This window comes from Chinchilla lanigera, unplaced genomic scaffold (assembly GCF_000276665.1).
Source record: "Chinchilla lanigera isolate Chin_1 unplaced genomic scaffold, ChiLan1.0 scaffold00066, whole genome shotgun sequence".
NCBI classification, from domain to species: Eukaryota; Metazoa; Chordata; class Mammalia; order Rodentia; family Chinchillidae; genus Chinchilla; species Chinchilla lanigera.
Window position 1 is genome coordinate 13,267,194 of NW_004955467.1, and position 22,348 is coordinate 13,289,541.

The 22,348-nt window shown below is 42.7% G+C and overlaps 2 protein-coding genes across 7 annotated transcripts in view; one reads left to right on the forward strand and one right to left on the reverse strand.

Moving 5' to 3' along the window:
* Positions 1-9,548, forward strand: part of Trpv3 (transient receptor potential cation channel, subfamily V, member 3) — a 30,643-nt gene extending 21,095 nt beyond the window's left edge. Inside the window, exons 13-19 of the mRNA XM_013522250.1 lie at positions 783-856; positions 2,822-2,987; positions 5,016-5,082; positions 6,272-6,549; positions 7,683-7,795; positions 8,999-9,078; positions 9,428-9,548. Coding sequence (XP_013377704.1) covers positions 783-856; positions 2,822-2,987; positions 5,016-5,082; positions 6,272-6,549; positions 7,683-7,795; positions 8,999-9,078; positions 9,428-9,525 — 876 coding nt within the window. The 3' untranslated portion in view covers positions 9,526-9,548. The remainder of the gene's footprint in view (positions 1-782; positions 857-2,821; positions 2,988-5,015; positions 5,083-6,271; positions 6,550-7,682; positions 7,796-8,998; positions 9,079-9,427) is intronic.
* Positions 9,549-9,820: 272 nt separating this feature from the next.
* The window catches only part of Aspa (aspartoacylase), a 55,645-nt gene continuing 43,117 nt past the window's right edge, over positions 9,821-22,348 (reverse strand). For 4 of the 6 annotated variants that reach the window (XM_013522254.1, XM_005399729.2, XM_013522253.1 and 1 more), the window contains 2 exons: positions 20,750-20,859; positions 9,821-10,425 (listed from right to left, as the gene is read on the reverse strand). In XM_013522254.1, coding sequence (XP_013377708.1) covers positions 10,216-10,425; positions 20,750-20,859 — 320 coding nt within the window. In that variant the 3' untranslated portion in view covers positions 9,821-10,215. Of the gene's footprint in view, positions 10,426-13,245; positions 16,277-20,749; positions 20,860-22,348 lie in introns of those variants that run through there. The other 2 variants (XM_013522255.1, XM_013522252.1) reach the window with 2 other exon arrangements.

The window sequence follows — 22,348 nt, forward strand, 5'->3', positions numbered from 1 at the left end:
TCCATCCATCCATCCATCCATCCATCATCCATCCATCCATCCACCCATCATCCACCCATCATCCATCCATGTGCCCATCCATCCATCTTTCCATCCATCCATCCATCCACCCATCCATCTTTCTATCCATCCATCCATCCACCCATCATCCACCCATCAGCCATCCATCCATCCATCTATCCATCATCAATTCTTCAATCTGTCAGTTCAACCAATGAATTAACTGGTGTATTCTGAGCACCCTCTACATGTGATAGGGATGGAGGAAGCTTTCCCTCTTGGAGTTCACTATCTGATAGGGATGTTACATGGTCACAAACATCTAGACTTTAAGGTAGACTTGGCAAGGGTGCCAGTGGTCAGAGGAAGGAAGATGACTTTTATCTGGGAGCCAGAGTGGGGGGAGGAAAGCCTTGAAGATAGAGCTGGCACTTATTCTGATAGGGAAGGGTATGAAGGTATTGGGGACAAAGAACAGCATGAACAGAAAGTTTGGCCATATTTGGGAAATGGTATAGATGACTGGGGTGACTGATTTTGTAGTGACAGATCTGAGGATGGGGGTTAAGAATTAGAGCGGTAAGAAGACTTGAGGGAGCACCCACCGTCACTGTGGGGTCAGCTCTGTTTTCCCGGCACAGGACTCTTCCCTCCCTTGGGCTCTGGCTGTGCCCTCACACACTCACCCTGTGCTGAATCTCAGTCTGGGAAGCACCCACTTCCCAGAGCCTCAAAAGAGGGGCATGGAGAGGGTGAAGTTTTTCTTTCCTTTCTGGCTGTAGGGCATTGCTATCTTCCTGCTGAGACCCTCGGATCTGCAGTCCATCCTGTCAGATGCCTGGTTTCACTTCGTCTTGTAAGTAGGTCTGTCCCCCTTGGTCACCACCTCATGTCCAGGGCCAGAGTTCTCTTTTGTGGCTGCTACATCCACTTAGAACATCACCTTACCTAGTAAAAGAGGCACATAGATGCCTGTGGAAGGGATCAGAAACTCCCAGGACAGCGCCTAGTGTCTGGCGGCAGTGATGGCTGACTCCACTCTGTCACAGAGCCCCAAGAACATGGAAAAGTCAGTCCTGTTGCCTTTTTTTTTTATAAAACAATGCTCCGGAGCAGCCTTTCCTAGTTATACAGTGCAATTTGGGAACTTGACTTATGAGACTTGAAAGGTACCTGAGAAAGTACTGGGTCTTGTTTGTACATAACCCTGACGCTCTCAGAGCAGCAAAGTGAGTCACCCACAGTCTCACAGTGCTTCAGTGGGGTGGAACACCCAGCCTCTTAGTCGTCTTCACTCCCAGCTAGTGCAGGTTGGTGGCCACGCCACAGTGCCTCAGCCATTAAGCCCAGTTCTGAATGAGGTCATGTACAGCTGACTACAAAGTCTTGTGTGACCTCCATCTCTAAGTGAACAGAGGTTGATTCAGCTTAACTGCTGTGGTAATGGAATAGAATCTGTAGCTTGGGATGAACAATGCTGGGCTCCTCAGCTGTGTTTACCACACTGAAATCTCTCCTCTGAGCATGTAGGAAGCTAATCTATGGGACTGAGAATGTTGGCCTGATGAGTCCAAATGCCTAGGTATTTCATTATGCATGTACCTGCCTTCCAGACACATGAACAGTTCTTCATCCCTGTGGGAAGGCAGGGTACCCAGATACTCCAGTAAGTGGTTGTGACATTGCCCCAGGATGTAAGACACATGGACATCTGTCACTTTGAGGAAGTATGATGATTCCAGGGAAAAATCTATTTCTATAGGCAGTGGTTTTAGTGCATTGTCTTGCTCTTTTGCTTTTTATTTATTTTGCTAAGGTAGAGGAAGGGGGTAACATCCTTCCTCATTTCAGACCCAAATGTAATCGATCAATCAGATGTTCATTCTTCACTGCACCAGAAAAACAAGCTTGCTTGTGTCCTAATTTTGATGAGTTCATAATTGTGGAAACTTCCTGATGTCATAAGCAAGAGTGTCTTTAATGAGACGCCTGCAAAAGTGGGAGTGTGTGCACTATTTAGGAGTACATTTTGATCTTGTATCCTTGCTACATATTGTACTTTAAAAATTTAATTACGGCAAAGTATACAGAACATAGAGGTTACCATCTTGACCATTTTTAAGTATACATTTTAAAGCTCTGGAGTTCACTGACAATCTCCAGGGTGCTTTTAATTTTGCAAAACTGAAAATCTGTACCTAGTAAACAACTCCTGATTCTCTCTTCCCTGGTAACCAACATCCTACTTTCTGTCTTTATGTGCTTAACTACCGTGGGTATCATATAAGTGGAGTCATATAGTATTTGTCTTTTCGTGACTGACTTATTTCATACCTTCACATATCATACCTTTTTTTTCAAAGTAAAAAAGAGTGGGTTTTGAGGGACTCTTATTTTAATTTGCTTATAAGTATAAATATTTGCAGCTTTTGTTATTTTGGTTAAAAGTGCATTCACCACATCCCCAGTCTACCTCAGTAGGTCCCAAATCTAGGTAAGAATCACATATCCTATGGGTGATTTAACGAGTGTTTATAGCCTCCTGGGCTGCATGCCTGCATCTGCTGGAGTTCTAGATCTGTATTTTTATAAATAGTACCTATCAGCTTCAACCAGCTAACCACTGGCCTCAACTCACATCTGATGATGTCATCTACAAGGCTGGAGTTCAGATGTAGTTGGATGGATCTGAGGCAGCCTTAAGTATCCGGTCAGAATCAGTCACAGGGTGACCATGAGGGGTGAAAGTTTGTGGAATGTGAATGTCTGTGCCCTGCTGCTGAGAAGTAAGTAAGGTCTGTCTCCTGTGTCTCCTGAACAGTTTTATCCAAGCTGTGCTTGTGATACTGTCTGTCTTCTTGTACTTGTTTGCCTACAAAGAGTACCTCGCCTTCCTTGTGCTGGCCATGGCCCTGGGCTGGGCGAACATGCTCTACTACACGCGTGGCTTCCAGTCCATGGGCATGTACAGCGTCATGATCCAGAAGGTGTGTGTGGGCTGTGCGTGGGGGTGAGGTGGGGCGCAGAGGGGGAAACTGAGGTCTGGAGAGGAAAAGGGACTTAAAAATGGGAGCTCAGTGCTCTTCTGAATGCCAGTCTCCTTTTGCTTTTGGTCAGACTTTAAGTGTCCAGGCCTTAAAGTGCTCATGCTTGTTGGACACTGAGAAGGGAAACACTTTGTGAAAAAAATGTTCTCACCCCTGGACAATGGTGTGCTGGAAAGTATTTAACAATTGTTCTCTGGAATGTGTATGGAAATATATATTATATACGTATGTATGTGTGTGTATATATATATGTGTGCATGCATGCATGGATATATGTGTGTATACAGATATACACTCAGAGAAGTAAATTGTGTACATATGTACAAACATGCATTTATTAGAAACTACAAAATTTTACTTACAAAAGATGTGTAACATACAGTTTACAAATAATAATAAAATATGCAGTACACTTTATTGTAAATTCCACATAACCAATTGAGTCTCACAGAATAATTTATTGCTTTTCTTGCATTCTTACATCTGTGGCCAGCCTATGGTTGCATTTGACAAGTGAGTGTGTTCTCTTCTGGTGTGAATGCTGCTTCATATTTTATAAGTAGTAATATGAAAGTGAAACCGTGAAGATTTATGTTGGAACTTGTTTACCAATGATATGAGCAACTTCTTTACCACGTTGGATAATTGTTTGTACATGCTAGATGGGTAGCTTGTTAATATTTGTGTGTTATTCATAATATAATGCTACAGAAAAGCATATTTTGAAATTTAATCTGTCTTAACATTTCTTCTATCACTGTCTTAAATCTAGATGTAGTTACCAATAAAACAATGAGTCATTCTCTAATTTGTAGCATTTACCAATTTTTATGAAATGCTACAAATATTCCTCCTATGGACAATTTCCAGCTACCAATTTTATGTTACTGAACATAGATTTAGACCAACTGCATTTTTGTTTTGTTCTTTTTTTTGAGACAGGGTCTCGCTGTGCAGTTCAGGCTGGCCTTGAGCTCACTTTGTAGCCCAGGCTGGTCTCAAACTCACAACGATCCTCCTGCCTCAGCCTCCCAGAGCGCTGGGATTACAGGCCCAGCTCTGAACATAGATTTAGGAATAGATGTACAGTTTTACACATCATTACAGCCTTTTCATCATATGGCTACAATAGATATAGGAGACCTCAAACCGTACCTAGTTGTAAAATATAGTAAATGAACTAGGAAGTGATCAGTTTTGAAAATTTATTATCTTTGTTTTTAATATAATTTACTTAATTGTAAGTTTATATGATTAAACGTTTTTTTGCAATACAAATACTTTCTTTTTTCCTCTGCTTTATTGAGGTACAACTGATAAATAAAATTGTACTTCAGGAGTACAGTATGAGGACAGGGTACATATTGTAAAATGATCACCAATTTTAAGTTAGTTAACACGCTCTTCATGTCACATAGTTTTTGTTTTTGTGCATGTGTGGTAAGAACATTTAAGACCTCTTGACACATTTCAAGTATGCAGTCTGATATTGTTAATTACAGTCATCATGTTTTTCATTAGAGCTTCAGAACTTATTCATTTTATAACTGAAACTTTGATTTAGTGCTTAATAATGGCTGTACTTAACAACCAACCCACAAAAGTCATCAAAATTCAGCAATCAGCTCTTGTGAGCTGGCGTGAGCTGGCTCCAGCACACCACTACATCCAGAAGTGTGAGGACTCCGGGTGGGAGACCCTGTGGAGAGAGGTAGGGTGAACCAGAAGTCCCAGGAGGTAGAGGAGAAAACCTGGGGCTGGTGCAGAACTGGAAGGCTTTCTGGAGGAGGTGGGCCCAAAGCTGAGCCTGGGAGCATCAGGAGGAGTCTGCAGGGCGAAGGGAGAGCAGCCTAAACGAAGGCAGGATTAGGGCGAGGGGCTAGGAGAGGGTAGGAGGAAGCAAGTAGATCAGTGTACAGTGCATATGTGCTTGCATCTTACACTTGAATCGTGTTTGTTTCTTTATAGGTCATTTTGCATGATGTCTTGAAGTTCTTGTTTGTATATATCGTGTTCTTACTTGGATTTGGCGTAGGTAATTGATTCATTATTAACAGTAACTCTCACTTGTATAAAGCACTTTATGCAGATGTCATAATTACAGATCACACAGCAGCCTCAGCAATGACTTTATCAGCTAGCGGTGGGACACCTGCCATTTTAGTGTTTCCTAGGCAGTATCTATTTTTCTCTATAACTTGATCAGGGGGAATCATCACCCCAATCCCAAGGTAACTGGGCCCGTCACTCTTACCCACCCACACTGTGTAATCTGCCTCCCACTTCCCTTCTCACTGTCCTCTGTGGCCCTCACACCCTGAGGCAGCCTTGGCAGGTATTTTTAGCCTATTGTACAGATGAGAAAACTAAAGTTCACAGAAATTTGAGTGAAGGCCTTCAAAAACAAAAGTACAGTAACACATTGAGGTAACTTCTTCTGGCCTTCCATATCTTGTTACCACCACGATTTGCTTCAGATAACTCTGTGAGAACCTCTGGTTAGCTAGAGGTGAGGAATGGGGATCCATCTCTTCCAAACCTTCCATTTACAATGGACAGAATTGCACAACTTGATTTTATTTCTAACTTCTGCATAGAGAGGTTTGTTTCCCTGGCCCACTGCATGATAGTATTTTCCCACCAGCGTTCTTTGAAATTTAAATTAGGCGGCTGTTATCATCTGCCAAATACCTTTTCTGGGTTAGAATTTGCATATTTACTGGCTCCCTCATCTGCCCACCCATGTATCCATGCATTTGCTCAAACAAATGCAGTTTGTTGGCCTGCTCAGGTATCCAGCAATGAACCACTACTGTGGTATGCTGGAATAAGGAGAAGAATGAGCCTGAGTCTTGCTTCTCCATTTTGAAGAGACTCAAAATCTTCCACTCTTGGGGGAGGCAACCCAGGTACAGGAAGTTGAAGAGTAGCTGGGGAGAGAGGAATGTGCATGTCGATGATAATAGGTAGTTCTGCAAGGCCACAAGGAAGCAAGGTTGAACTGTGGGGCAGAGGAGGGAGAAGACAGGGAGCTTTTGGGGCAGGCAAGGCTTTCTGTAGGAGGTCAGGGTAGAGAAACCAGTTTTAGGAGGCTTCTGAGGGCCTGGAGGCTGGAGATGGGAGTTAAAAGGCCAGAAAGAAGGAGGAAGAAGGCTTGCTCTGTGTGAGTGTCAGGTAACCAACCAGGCAAAGAGGGCAAGAAAACACCTGTTATGTCCTCCCAGCCCTGGCCTCGCTGATTGAGAAGCGCTCGGATGACGACGACAAGGACTGCAGCTCCTATGGCAACTTCAGTGATGCTGTACTGGAGCTCTTTAAGCTCACTATAGGCCTGGGCGACCTGAAAATCCAGCAGAACTCCACCTACCCCATCCTCTTTCTGTTCCTGCTCATCACCTATGTCATCCTCACCTTCGTCCTCCTCCTGAACATGCTCATTGCCCTGATGGGGGAGACTGTGGAGAACGTCTCCAAGGAGAGTGAGCGCATCTGGCGCTTGCAGGTGAGCTAGGCACTGGGACTTGGTTTCGCACATGGTCATGGATGAGTATCAGCACTGGCGGGTTGGGGGTGGGGCCTGGGGATTTGCATAAGCCGTGTTTGAAGAAGCCTTGTTCTTTGAGTACAGGGTCTTGGTTGTGTGAGAGAAGCCAGGCTTGTGGGGATGTGCTGCTCTTTGCTGAGTATGATATGTGGATGCTGAAGGGTGAACTTGGGTTGGGTTAAGAGGAGTCTAGGGCTTAGGACAGTGAAAGCAACAGTTCTGCTCTGCTCCACCCTGGTCTTGACACTCTTTACCCACTGAAGACACAATCTGCAGGATGGGGCCAGACGTGGTGACAGGTTTGGGAGAGGACTGGAGAGTGTCTCACAGACATGGTTGTTGGAATTTGGGTTAGAGAAGGGAGAGTTCCTTCACATACGTGCAGAGCTACCTGCAAAAGAGGGATCCACCCTGTTCCATGGCTCCAAAAGGCAGAACTGAAGTACATGGGGGAAATTACAGGGAGAAAAGTTTTGATTTGGCACAAGACAGTTTCTCATTGTTACAACTTTTTTTTTTTTGTCTTTTTGAGACAGGGTCTCACTATGCAGTCAGGCTGGCCTTGAGCTCACTTTGTAGCCCAGGCTGGTCTTGAGCTTGCATTGATCCTCTTGCCTCAGCCTCCCAAGTGCTGGAATTACAGGCATGTGCCACCATACCCAGCTTCTTACCTTCTTAATTGGATTGTTGATAACATTCAGGAGAGATTGGACAGATTTTGACCAGGAGAACTGCTGGGGGAATTCCAATAATGGGAGCGGGCCTGGGACTATGTGACATTGGACCTTTTCCTTACTGTGGGATTTCAGGACCCTAACATTTCAGTTATGAGGCTCCTGGACTTTCAGAAACATTATGCCATACTTAAACAATTGAGACATCTTTCTCATATTTCTGCTGTTTCATTTTTGAATTCTGTAGACTAGGTGAATGCTCAGGATCTATCATTATGCATCCAGCCAGGGTGGAGAGGCTGATTGTGTGTGTGTGTGTGTGTGTGTGTGTGTGTGTGTGTGTGTGTAACACTCTTATGGAGTTATACCCTCAGGGGTGGCTCTGATCAAGGAGCTTAAGCTTGTTTATGTCCCCAGAGAGCCAGGACAATCTTGGAGTTTGAGAAAATGTTACCCGAATGGCTGAGGAGCAGATTCCGGATGGGAGAGCTGTGCAAAGTAGCAGAGGATGACTTCCGTCTGTGTCTGCGGTAACAAAGGGGAAGGGCCCCCTGGTAGCAGTCTTTGGGTGGGTAAAGGGACAGGTCAGCTAACACGGTGTTAGAGAAACAGAGCTCCCCCTCACTTGTCATGACCACTCTGCTGTCTCCCGTGACCTCCTCAGAAGATGAAATTTGCTCATATAGGGTCCTGTACCTGGGATGAGGGTTCTCCAGCTTCAAAAGGGAGAGAGGAGACCACCATTAGTAGGTCCCTTCTCTGTTCTTTTGGAGCTGCCTCTGTGACCTCCCTGTTCAGTTTCTGACACAGAAAAGGTTTGCCAACCTGATAGTCTTTGTCCTTCTGTCTGCCCTATGTCAGTTTCTACTCTGTGTACATTTCTGTGACACTGGGGAACCCCAGGCACATTTATCACCATCACACAGAAAGTGAGACAGCTACTTTCCACAGATTTCAAGCTTTCTGATTTTTAAAAAAGTCTTCGGCCACCCCAAAACATCTTCTCATAAAAGCACTAATTTCTTCCTACCTCCTACCTAAAGACCTAATCTTACAGATGCTCTCTTTTGAGAATAACCTAAAATGTCTTAGTCTCCTTTTCTGACTGTTGTTCCCACCCCTGGAAACCATCACTTCCGACTGCAATGTGTACTCTAACAAAAATGTCTGATTTGGATACTTTTACTCTAGAGATGGTCCTTTAGTGTAAACTTAAGTTAAATCAGTGTTTCCAGCTGTGCTTTAATACTGCAGACACTGCCGGCTCCCACTGGGGCATGAACCCCAAACACCTCTCAGTGCCTCTTTAGTCCTGGCTGAACTTCCACTAATTTAACCCTCATGGCTTCTCAGCCTGGGCCCTTCCTGTATCCATCCCTATGGGTCCCTCCCACCAGTCAGGTGCAGTTGCTGACATCTGAAGATGTACCCTTTACACCTATCTGAGCAAATTTCAGGATGTCTGGGTCCCTGGGCATGGGACTATGTCACATCTGAGCTTGCCCCTACAGTGGAGGAAGAATTGATCTTTTGAAGTGGGAAATGAGGAGTTGGACAGGTTTCAAACCCTAACGATTCTGTGTGACTGTGCAGGACAGGAGTGTTCCATCTCTGGGGCGGGGGGCAGAAGGGGAGCTGTGTAGAAGCTAAGACATCTGAATACAGTGCTAGCATTTGTTTGTGCTTAATGAGATTCAACTGTGAAGTAGTGAGAACAGTGATCACACTTGCAGGATCAATGAGGTGAAGTGGACCGAATGGAAAACACATGTATCCTTCCTCAACGAAGATCCGGGGCCCATCAGACGGACAGGTACTGTTGTTGTGAGGCACTGTGGGGTCTGTACCTGTTTGACCATGTGACTTTGTGCAAATCAAGTCTGAGGGCCCTGATTTTCCCCATCTGTGAAGTGGGAGTGTTGAATTAAATTGGTTCTTAGGTACCTTCCAGCTCAAACATTTTATAATCCTAGTTGGGACAACTTTTAAACATTAAATGGTAGGGCCTGGGGATGTAGCTCAGTAGTAAAGCATGCGCTAACTCTATGTGAGGTCCAGGTTCCAATCTCAGCACCACCACTAGAAAGAAATTACACAAATATGTAGAAACATAGAATGCAGAGTGATGCACTTCTAAAATTGTTTTCTTTTTTTTTCTTAAGTGGATTTAAACAAAATCCAAGATTCTTCCAGGAGCAACAGCAAAACAACTCTCAATGCATTTGAGGAAATAGAAGAGTTTCCAGAAACTTCGGTGTAGAAGCAGAACTCAGAACTGATGCGAGGGTGAGCTGTCTGATGCTGCAGGCGGAGTCCTTCCTGAACTCTGTGCTGAGGGGCTGTGCGGAGTGGTGATCTGGAAGCAGGCAACACCCTCATGTTGAGCAGACAGCTGTACCCAGAGGCGGCTGTCAGTGTTTGTGAGGGAAACACTTTGAGTTCTGTTACTCAGCAGAATTAGTGCAAACCCATGGCCAACAGTCCTGAGCACGGGAGTTTCCTAAAGTCCCAGTTGAGATCCCTGGTTTGACCAGTTTCAGATTGGCTTCACTGTGAGAGACAGGCATTGGAGAAGGAGACTCAGGAGAGGGGAAGGCGGTCTTTCCTCTTGCCCGGGTCTTCTTGTCAGCCCAGCTCCAGCCCACAGATTGCCCTGTCTCCCCTGTTGTGCTGGGTCTCCTGAATTTGTGGGAGAATTTTGATCCCGCCCCAGGATGTGCAGAGGACTATGAGCTCAGCTGGATATCTGGGGGAAGAGGGGTGTGAGCTATGGAAATGCCCTTCCAGAACCTTCAGAAAACAGGAAATCACCCTTGGAATGAAACCCAAGGCTCAAACTGTCTCAAACTGAGAGATATTTTTAGTAGCGTAATTTACACAGGTTTTTAATTTTTAGTAGCCAAGACATTTCACTTTTGAATGACAATTACTTCAGATGAAGTAGGTGGTTTTAAAAGCTGAGAAGCAGATCTTGGGCTTTTGGGCTGGATGTAAGTATTATATACTTAGCTTTGTGGGGAGCAGAGCAAGGACAGACAGCCTTTTCCACACACATGCAAGTCCACAGGAGGTAGGCTGCCATCTGGGTGAAAGGGCTTGGCTCCTTTCTTCCTCCCGTCTTGCCAGAGTGTGGGCCTCTGAGCTGGGACTGCGGCTTCATCTGAAAGAGAAATTGCAGCTACCCTGTTTATGTGGTCTTAATCTCAGAGGTGACTCATATACATTAATATTTCTCATTAGGGGAATTTTAACGAAATATCTGACATGCTCTGGCACCAAGCATTTTTGTTAACTGTGAACTTTGAAGCTGAAGGGAAAGGCTTGTGAGAGACAAACTTTTGCCAAGCCTTAAAAGTTTATTTTTAGATCCTTCTCCTGAGATTTTCTGCCTGGTGAAATTCCACAGAGTCAGTTTGGGGGCAGAGGCGAAGTGAAGATAGAGGAAATTTTCTAGAGCCCAAACAAACAAACAAACAAACAAACAACAGCTACTATCCTTTGGTATCTTAGTGAAAGAATTCATGTGGGAAATTTTGCGGTATAATTATTGAGATAGTCACTGTGAATTTTAATTTTAAGTGGTCCGGAAAGAAAAGGGGCCTTCAGACGACTTGGCAGCTGGTGAGTTAATCTGACTTGAGGCAAACCTGAGCCCAGGCCAAGCAAGCAGTGCACTCTGGGCCCCTTTCCCCGCGCTGAGCCGCTTTGTACGTCAGCTTAGCTAGATGAGTAGAAACTTGGCCTGTGTGTCCCTGAGGCCAGGTTGAAGTGAGGCTGGGGAGATGGCGCAGTCCTGAGAACAGCCTTGTCTGTGGCAGCCCTTGCATGTTTAGCTTCCTAGAGAGTCATTAGTCCTCTGAGTGTTGTGGTTAGACCAAGTTCAGATGTGAGCAGAGAAAATTTGAGGGAGGTGTCATGGGAGCAGAAGGGTCAGATGCGTTCTAGATGGGCAGAACTAGTGAAAGAACTAGAGAAATATTTTGGTTCAACTCAGTCTGCAGCTGCTCCAGACAATGGAGATATTTAAGCAGAAGATGGTTGAACACCTATGTGAGATATTAATGAAGAAAGTAACACAATGAATTTTAAGGTCCTCTTTGGCCTAAGGATTGTATGGGTCAGCATTCCTTAGCCGGCATTACCTCCTTACATTTATCCTGAACGGAAGTCCTGGGTTGAAGGGCAGCCATTTGGATCCACGTGCCATATACTACACTGTAGCCAGAAATTTGTAGCCAGGAATGCCAGAATGGCTTTGACTGTGATATGAACAGATAAAGCCACAGGACTCTCCATTTTCCACTTGGATAAAAGCAGGGAGGTTAGGCAAATAGAAATTAATAACTGGATCTTTGTCTTCTCACATATCATGAAGAGCTGCCCTCTGTCTGTGGGTCTGGATGGAATTTGTTGGCAAGACCATTTTCTATACTGGATATTTTTCTCAACAGTGGCATTCCCCGAAGGCTAGAAAGCTTGACCCTACGTAGATTTACCAAGGCAGAGAGAAACAGTGAATCAAAAAGCATCCTAGTCAAAAGGACTAATTCTTTCATTTTATATTTGGAGACTAAAGCTTTGAAAGGAACACAGACTTATTTAAAAACATGGAGAAAGTCATGTGAGGGCAGTTGAGGCCAGAATGTTTTGACTCCTGGACCACAGATATCCCCCCCTGCACTATTTTTTTAGCATAGTTATTCTATAAATTTGAGTTTATCTTTGTGGTTGGCGCATACCAAGGGGTTGACCTGTTGCTCAGATGACTTATTTGGCAGTCAGCATTATCCCCACGATTCTTATGACTGCTCTAAAATCCAAGTGTGCCTATAGCTGTGCACAAAACTGTACTTGGGTACACCTCACTGAACCTCTGGATCTATCAGAACATATTAAAACGCCACAATTTACATTTCAGAAACATAGAGGGAGATTATTTTTAGGCATGAGCTCTCCCATACTCAGACAGTGGTTTTGGCTGCAAATGCTGTTTTGGCTCAACTTTTCCATTAATAACATAATGTCATTATTATAGACATTATGTCACAGGACTGTTTAGAATAAAAAAATGTGCTTATCTTCCTTCCTGTGATGTGGGAGAAGATGTGCGAGGTGGTACTGTGAAGTCATTAAGCTCTTAGAAGGCGTCTGCCTGAGAGAGTACAGTGTTATTGACATTCCTTTCCTTCCTCAAGGCCTGGTGGAACTGTATCCTTTTGCTCTGGGCAGGGCCCAGGTAGATGGGCGGTTATCCGGGCCTGTAAGCCATACTTGACTTCTACATTGATTTACATGTTTTAACTGTGAGATTGGTTCCAAGTACAGAATTGTCACCCTATTCTCATTGAATGTTCCTGATTTTTAAAATTCTCATTTATAGATGTGTTCCTAATGTTTGTGTGTGAATTCTATGTTCAAGAAAGAAATCATAAAAAGAGTAAGACTATTTTAGTGCCATTGCCTTGATTCCTAATAAATATTTATTTTGCCTTGTTATGGCTATGTTTTATACTTGTGCTGGGTGTGTGAAAATGAAGACTGACTAGAAATCCTTGAGTGCTGCTTAGTAGGAATGGATAAAAGGAAAGCTGGTGTTTGGACCTAAGACATTCTTACTAGTCCTGGCTCAGAGGTGGAGCCAGCAGCATGCTTTAAGACACGTCACCTTCAAGTGGGGTCTATATCTCAAAGTGTGTGCACATCCGGCACCCCATTTGAATCACTCAGGATCTTTGGAACAGTTTGACTAAAGGGCTTGGAGCCAGATAACAGTGGTTCAGGCGGACACCCAAGAGGTGCTCTATCCATGTCCTGCTGGCTCTCAATTTATTTTGCATGAATGTAAACCCATGCCTCCACCTGGAGACCAGAGGTGTAAATCCCTCCAGCCCATCTTGCAGGATTTTCATGAAGGAGCAATGAAAGAATGGAGGAGAGAGTTGATATTGTTAGTATCAGTATTACTCACTGGTCCAACTCATATGTATATATTCATTTTATTAAATTATTTCATAAGGACAGAAGTTCTTATCCGGAATCCCAACACACTACTTTGTCGTAATGGGCTGTGGAACTTACCACCCATTTATTAATAAGTGAAATACTGACTTGTTTGCTTAATTCAAATGCATCCCCTAATACCTTTCTTCACTGGAATGTGGCTTGTTGAGTAGCAAAGAAATTTTATGCCAGTCACATCCTGAGCTTGAATAGGTTTTAGTTCACAATCTAGGAATATGTCATCTATGAGAACATTCTGGTAAAAAAAGGATGTAAACACCTCCTGTCAGATATATTTCTGATAATGGGGCCCTCTGTCATTGGGCCTGGATATTTTGATGGCTCTTGATGCTATGAAAAATTACCTTCTGCACTATAAAACTCTCTCATTCATATTATACTATTTTGTAGGTTTGGCTCTGTATCCCAGTTTAGTAGGTGGGGAAACTTGGAGGCAAAAGTCACAGTGCTTTTCTCTGGTCTAGGGTTAAGGTTCTCTGAAGTTGAGTTAGACTGGTATCAAGAGATACAGCTTTGCTCACTGGACCAGACTGCCTCTTTGACAGTAACAGCAAAGGTCTGCAAAGACGAAGGGATCAAGTGCAACGCTCCAAAAGTGTATTTTGCCTACTATCCTTTGAGACATAGTGATGATCCGAAGAGAGTAGAATGGAGTGAATTTACTTGGCAGTGGTAGGCAGAACACTCAGTGACAGAAAAAGAAGAAAAAAGAAGGCAGGGACTTTGGTGGAACATGAAGATATTTCCATAGAGAAAGGGTGTCTGAGCATACTCACTCATTCAACTAAACTTTATTGGGCACTTAGATTGCAGACACAAAAAAGATGCTGTTAATGTCCTCAAGGTGGGATAGAAGGTGAGGAAGGCAAAGGGGCAAACAAGTTAGGTAAAGGGAGACCAAGAAGGATTCTTACATGAGAGTCGCATTGCATTTTGAAGGAAACACAGGAATTAACTAAAGGAAGATCTGGGATAGGGCAGATGAGTACAAAGTGTAGGGAAAAGATTCAGTCTGGATGAAGGCATATAAGAACAAAGCAGTGGGAAGGGCACTGGAACAGAGAGAAAGGGAAGGGAGATGTGTTGGGAGAGATTGTGGAGGAGGGGGCAGATCATGAAGAGCCTTTTGTGTTAGGTTTGAAAACTTGAATAATAAGTACAAACTCTGCGCTAGGCACTGAGCTAAGTGCTTACATGCATGAGCCTGCTTAACCCTCACAATAACCCCACAAGAGAAGCACTGTTCTTATGATCACTCTTGTTTTACAGAGGAGAGAACCAAATCTGTAGATTGTTAGAAATAATCAAAACAAAACTGAAAGTGGCTAAAACCACGTAGTGATGTCTTACAGATTTAAAAAAATCACATCAAATTAGAAACATTAAAGATTTTATAAAGATTAAGCCAGGGAAAAATTAGACTTGATAGAAATAATACAAACACTGAAACCACTGTGACCTAAATTCACATTATACATTTTACCAAAAATTAAAATTGGAGGGAAGAATAAAGCTTTCTTGCTAAAACTTACATATGGAAGAACTGACCCAGGGAAGCTGGACTCTGAAATTAAATAAAATGAGATCTTCATTGTGGGACAGTGGAGCATAGTAAAGGATATATGAAAGCTGATTCATAAATCAGATTTTTATTATGCCATTTAGAAGGAAGAGAGTTTATTCTAATAAATATAGAGTACTCTGTAAATGCTAAAAATTTTAGAAAATGCTTCATTGTGTCCTATAAAACATTAAAAATGGAATGAAGTTTTTTAGTGGAGTTTGCTCTGGAAGAATGAGAATGTTTGTCTGTGAGTGTTCCAGGTAATGTTAGTATTTTTGGTAAATACATTTGAAGCTATAAACATGGGCTTCTTGGGGTCCAGGTCACGGGGTCCAGATTGTAGGGTAAAAGTGCTTCTTATTTAGCTGTGGTGGCCTGCGGGAGGAATGAGGAGACCCTGGCGAGGTTGGTGAAGGAGCAGGCAGTGTTCAGCCAGAGGTCCTCCAAGGAGAAGACTAACCGGAGGCAGGAATGTTCTTTCAAAATGAGAAGCGACAGCAGCAAGGAGTTTGCATCTTCCAAATTGCCCATGTTGAGAAGAACAGTCAGCTTCTCAAGGTGTGTGTGAGACATCAGAGCTTCTGGAAGGGTTCATATGCCAACTTTACAACCAGCCCTCATTTCTTTTTCACATTTTGCCTGCAAAAGAGCATTTAAAAATCTCCTACAGATATCACAACTATTGCTAAAGTTAATAGGCTAGATAGTCAATATATTGTCACTAATTCAAATATGAAAAATTAAAAAAATAGCAACTCTGTACCATTAGTTTCTAGTAGCACTTTTATGTTATTTGAAAATATACATTTCATTTGATGTCAAGTCAAAAACTTTGCATGTAATATATATATGTTGAGTGTGAAATCTATTTAGAATGTTAAACTATCATAGTGTCATATATAAAAGCTATATAGAAACAGGAAGCACATTTTCTGAGTAAACTACATACATAAAGCATGATACTTTTCGTTTTTTTTTGTTTTGTTTTGTTTTGTTTTTCTTCCGGTACCAGGAATTGAACTCATGACCTCACGCTTGGCAGGCAGGCGCTGTGCCACTGAGCTAAATTCCCAGCCCCGCGTATGATACTTTCAAAGAGATTCAGTCATTTATTCTCTCTTTAAAGAAACTGGTCTGGGTGCCTACTGAGTCAGGCGTGGGGGTGGAGGAACAGACTTGCAGAGCTTTTCAAGATACCCTATAATAATTGTTGCACTAGCAGTGATTTCTAGTGGAAAGAGGAGCGAATGCTTTTTGCACTGAGTGTTAGTTTAGTTGTCTTGGCGAAAGCTTCTTTCTTTTCATAATACGCGGCCTCGTTCACAAACACTGGGTACACGGTGCAGTCTCCGCCCAACGGAATAGTCTTTCCATCAAGAGTCACAAACACAGGGTCCCCAGGGTGTAATGGTTTCCAGTCTTGATCCTCTCAAGAGACAGTTAAAATAAAAAAAATTACATTTGATTTTTCTCCTGCTTTAAAAAATGTCACATCAGACCCTAAGGGATTAACACATAGCATTAAAAGAGATAGTGGAAGGTTGTACTGAGAGACATGAGTGACATGACCACACTGAGATTGTGTCACTAATTCTGTTAAGAATTTTGCTTTTAATTTTTAAGAGTCCTCACATATAATTTAAGTTTGCTTCAATACCAAGTTTGCCTTGAACGTTGCCAAAGAGATTTATAATATTAAAAGGCGACATGGTATTTATACACAGTGGAGTACTACTCTGCCATAAAGAAGGATGACTTGAGTCATTTGTAGGAAAATGGATGTACTTTGAGATTCTAATGTTAAGTGAAATAAATCAGACACACAAACTTAAATATCATGTGGTTAAATGAAGAATAAAATAAAAGATCGTAGGAAATAAAGAGATCTTTTATAAAAGGGGAAAAAATATTAAAAGGCAAAACTAAATTCATGTTGACCTAATTGCATATTTTACTTCTTGCCAGTGGAAGTGAAATTTTGTTCAGTAAAATTTAGGAAATATCCATTCAGAACCTTCTGTGTCCAAGACAGTGTACTGCTGGGGATGTAGCAATGAGCCATGATGTACTTTCATACAAGGAATTCCATTGCAATTGGAATTAGAGAGAGAAGGTGGGTGGGCTTGGGGAAAGTCTAAGATGAGGCAGATGTGTTTGAAATCTTAATGTGCTCACACTGAGACAACAACTGTGCTATCTCAAAGGTTCCACTTCAGCAGCGTGGCCCTTTGAGCCTTTGGACACCAACACTGTCACATCACAGAATCTCTAGAGTAGTTCTTCTTCAAGGTGGGTGTGCTTGCAAGTCATTTGGGGATTTTGTGAAAATGCAGATTCTCATTCTATAGGTCAGGTGCAGCCTGAGATCCTGAATTTCTAACATTTCCCAGCAGCATCAGTGTCACCCAGGAGTTTGATGTGATCAACACCAAATAAATTAGAGTGAAATTTGCAACCCATTTCTCTGGGAGGTTCCTGCCATCGTCCCCTGACTCTCTTCAGAATTCCAGTATCTAAACCCTGAATGGATTAATAAATAATAACAAGTGAAGGAGGAAGAAAAGGCTCTTGGGAGAGATTTACAGCTGGAAAAGGCAAAGGGAAAAGGAGGAGTGAAGATTATAAAATCTAAGCTGTCCATTCCCATTACGAGAACCCTATACATTCTCAGACCTCAGAGAAGAGGAGGTGTGGTAGGCCACCTAGAGTGGGGCTTTCAACCCTGACCACACATTACTTAGAAAGCTTTTAAAAAAATAATAGTGCCAAGAGTCCACTCTGAGATAACCTGATCTCAATTGACCTGGGTAATCATGCTCGAAAACCACTGTTCCATTTCAAATCCTTGTTTAATGACTCTAATAGTCACTCAGACTCGAAACTTAATAAAGCATCCTGCCCACAAATACACACTTGTGGAGTAAATCCTGCTTTATGGTTTAATGGGATCCAGGTGAAAACCAGAAGAAAGAGCCTTAGGCAACATTTTAAGGGAAAGATGAAGACTGGGAGAGAGAAAGGAAGAAAGCACAACATGACAAAAATATCAAGTGTAAGGAACCCAGGTCAAACTGATGATGTCATAATAGGCTAAAACACTGGGGTTTTTAAAAAATTTTAGGAATATAAAATTAATCTTGGGGAGGCTGATTTGTGAGATGAATGAGATTAGTAACCAACAAGGTTAGTAGTAGGTCCTGGAAGTTAAGGAAATATAGTTTGACATTGATAGACAAAAAGGAGTGGTTTGGTATTCTATAAGAGGGATTGGTTGGTTGATTATCTCAGTATTTTTGAATAACAATTAAGCCTTTTCTGAGCCCTGAGTTTCAAGATAGGCAAGGTCCCTCGTGGAGCTCCCACACTGATGAAGTCAGCAATATATAAATCAGCTCATTTCAAACTGTGCAAGTGCTATAGAAGAAATAAACAGGAAAATATAGCAGAGGGTAGTAAAGGGTTCTGATTAGATGGAGGGATCAGAGATAGCTGTCTCAGGTGATGGCCCTGCAGCTGGAACTAGGAAGGTGAGAAGTGAGTCACAGTGAAAACAAAGGCAAACTCCCTGGGCTGGAACAAACCTAGAGAGTTTGAGAAACAGCAAGAGGAGCGGTGTCAGTGCAGTGCAGGAGTAAGCAGAGTGGCCAGTGGCCCTGGAGCCAGAGGCATTAGCAGGGACTTGGTCTCCAGTCTAGATTTTGTTTTAAGGGTGGTGGTCCTTCATCAGGGATGCTCACTGGAATTACCTCAGGAATTTTCTCCCTGAATTCCTGGAGCCCAAAATAAACTTACAAAATCAGTGCTTCTCAAACTCAGGCCATAGGAAAAATACCAGAGGAGCATTTTTAAAAAAATCCCAATTCTCAGATCCCATCCCTAGATGGCTCCAGCATATGTACAGGGGCAGGCTGGAACTCCAAGCATGACTGACAATGCCAGACATAGCTCTAAGCAGAGCCAGAGGGGGTAACAATGACCCAGCAGGCCAGGACTGTGAGAAGCTGGCTCGCAGCCTCTGTGGAATCTAAGAGATTGTACTGGGTCTGAGCGCCATCCCACATGTTCTGATTTAGTTGTCCTGAGGTAGAATCTGTTAAACAGCCATTGTATAGACTCTTCAGGTGATTCTAATTAAGACCGGGATTAAGAGCCACCCTAAAAATGTGTCATCATTTGCTGGTTCCAGAAAAAAATGTTTACCCTATTGTTTACTAAAGAAGAAATTAAAATTCAGAGCTCTTTTAAAAGATCGAAACTAGGAGTGAGTAGAGGGCACACATTTTGAACTGGGGACCTCTTGATGTGCCATCAAATGCTCTATGCCTGGTAATTAATATCTTCATGCACCCAAGCCACTTGTAACCTGTAAGTTGCCACTTCAGGGTAGGAGCTTGAGAGGCTGGTGCCTCTGCAACAGATACATTTGGTGATGAATGACTGTGATTGACTCTCATACCCTCAGCCTCCTTTCAGTCTTTCCCCTCCAGGTTCTGCTTCTCTTGTCAGCACAGCCTCAGGCCCAGCCCCAAACTTAATTTGCCACTTAGGAATCTGAGGATTCAGAAATGCAGCTCCTCTTTCAGTGCCCAGCTCCACGCCACATCAAGCACCATTGCTCCTTGGTGGGACAGAGGTGGGGTGTAGGAGGGCAAAAGCAAGGAGGAGGTGCAGGGAGATGGGATGGGCTCTCCACAGCGCAGCTATAGATATACCATGTGTATCTGGGACTAGAGGTAGGGCATCCTGAGTCAAACTGTTGATCACAGGGAGGTGGCATCAATGTGCTAGCTGCAAAGAATATCAGTTCCGGATCTGTCATTGATACCTATGTGGCTATAGGACAGCTGTAAATTTCTGAACCTCCACTTTCTTATATTAAAATAGACATGATAATTCTTACTCATTGCTCATGGGTAGGACTTTCACTTTTTGGAGACTCCTTGTCTGACCACCTTTCTGCCACGTCATTATTCTGTTACATCATCTGGCTATCTACATTTCTGGACTGCTGTTGAGACTTTAGTATATCTAGACCAGTAATAGTGAATCTTTCTGAGACTAAGTGCCCAAACTGCAACCCCAAACCCACTTCTTTATTGCAAAGTGCCAACACTACAATTAAACCCGAATACTGCAGTTTTAGTTTAGAAAAACCAACTGTTATCCAGCGCTCAGATGCTGGGGTACTTGGCTCATGTGGCAACAGAGAGGATTCTGTGTGCCTGCTTGGGCACACATACCATAGGTTCACCACTGATCTAGACTATAAATTCACACTGGTCTAGACTATAAATTCCATGAGACTAGAGACCATGGTAACTGATATATCCCCAGAGCTATCACAGGTTATTGAGCAAAGATCTGAATATATTTCTGCTATAGTTTGAATATGGCTGATGTCATGCAAAGGTCCACGTGCTAAACATTTGGTCCTCCTGTGATACTACTGGAAGGTGCTATGGACCTTTAGGAGGTGGGACATTGTGAGAAGTCATTAGGTCATTGAGAATGTGCCTTTGAAGAGGATCTTGGATCCAAGTCTCTGAAGTTGCTCTCTGCTTTCTGGATGCTACTGTGAGTAGTTGCTCCACCACAAACTTCTCACCACTGCCATCCAGTGTCCACACCAGAGGCAAAAAGCAACTGGATGGCAATCACCTGATCTTGGACTGGAATCTCCATAACTGTGAGCTAAATAACTCTTTTTTCTTTGTAGGTTAATTGCCTCAGATATTTTGTTATAGTAACGGAAAGCTGGTTAATACACTTCCCTACACTGCAGTGTTTTGGGGAATGTCAAAATTACCTAATGTATGTAAAGTGTTGTATGAACTATCAAACTCAACTCAGTGGTAGAACATTATGATTTTCAATATTTTAAAGAAATAGCAAAAGTTACCTGCAGGTTAGGATGAATAATAGCAGAAATTTCTCCATTTTCATTCCTGGGAAAATCAACTTTCTCCATTATTTTATAGGCCTCAGTAGTGCATGGAGGAAATTCTTTTCCTACAATGAAAGAATATATTGCAAGAGCAACTAAAAAATGTTGATACTTTAAAGAAAGAAAAAGAACAACAGAAATGAAGACAACTATAAAGAGAACAAACCAAGTTTAGTTAAGGATGTTCATAAACAACACAAGGCCAGAAGATGTTCTTGAATTATTCCTAATACCACACTTTCCACAAATACACTGATGGAGAGACAGAAATGAAAAACAGAATTTAAAAAGGACAGTGTGAGTGAAAAAGAGCTTATGAGTATAACTCAGGGGCCCTGGGCTCTGTTCTAGTTGTGTCATCTTTTTATTTTTCCCCAGTTGTATAATTCTGAGCAGGATGCTTGACTTCTAGAGGCTTGTTTTCATTTCTGTCAAGTGAAGGTTCTGGATTAGTTTAGCCTGGAGCACCCTCCAAGTTCTAACTTTCAGGACAATATATTTTCAGAAAGACTTCCTGAAAGTTAGGTGGCTTCAATCCAGTGGCTCTTCCTTCTAAGTATGTACATTAAACACTCCAACATCTCCTGAGCAGCGAGCCCTTGAGACGCGGGCTGTCTGGCAGCAGTGGAGTTCAACTTCCAAAGATGTGGTAACATCAAACAACAGAGTACCCAGAAACATAGAAAAAGAATAGTTTACATATATACCAGACCATCTCTGAGAGAAAAGGATGAATTTGGGTCCAATGTGCAACTCAAAGGGAAGACTTCCTTTGCCTTTAGAGCAGAGACAGGATGAAGGAGACCGGATAATCACGATCAGCTAGTTTTTGCTACATAGCGCATTACCCCAGAATTTAGCAGCTTAAAGCAACCACCCCTTAATTTAGCTCATGATTCTGTGTTTGGTATTTTCTCTGGATTAGCTATGCTCTTTTCTGATGGCCTTGCCCTTGTGTTTGGAGTCAGATGGCCTCACTCTCCTGTCTGGCATTTGACAGCCCTAGCTGCATGACTATCTTATGGCCATTCATTACCTAGCACATTAGTGTGGGCTGAGTCACACAATACCTGTACATGATTTCTAAGAGCTGCAAAAGAGTAAATTTTAATGTGCAAGTTTTTTTTCAAAGCTGTTCTGTGGCACAAAAACAAGTCATATGGCCAAGTCAGATTCGTGGGGTGGAGAAGAACTCCCTAATCGATGCAAAGATGGAAAATCTTTGCATCGATCAGGGAGTTGAGGTGTACTAGACAACCATTATGAAAATCACTATGGGACTTCTCAAAGAATTGAAATTAGAGGCCAGGCATGGTGGCACATGCCTGTAGTGGCAGCACTCAAGAGGCTGAGGCAGGAGGATCACTGTGAGTTTGAGGCCAGCCTGGGGTACAAAGTGAGTTCAAGGCCAGACTGAACTGCATAGTGAAACCCTGTCTCAAAAAGACAAAAAAAAAAAAAAAAATTGAAATTAGAAATTCTATATGACCCAGCTGTCCCCACTGCTACATATCTTCCCCAAAGAGCTCAAGTCATCATACTACAGTGAAACAT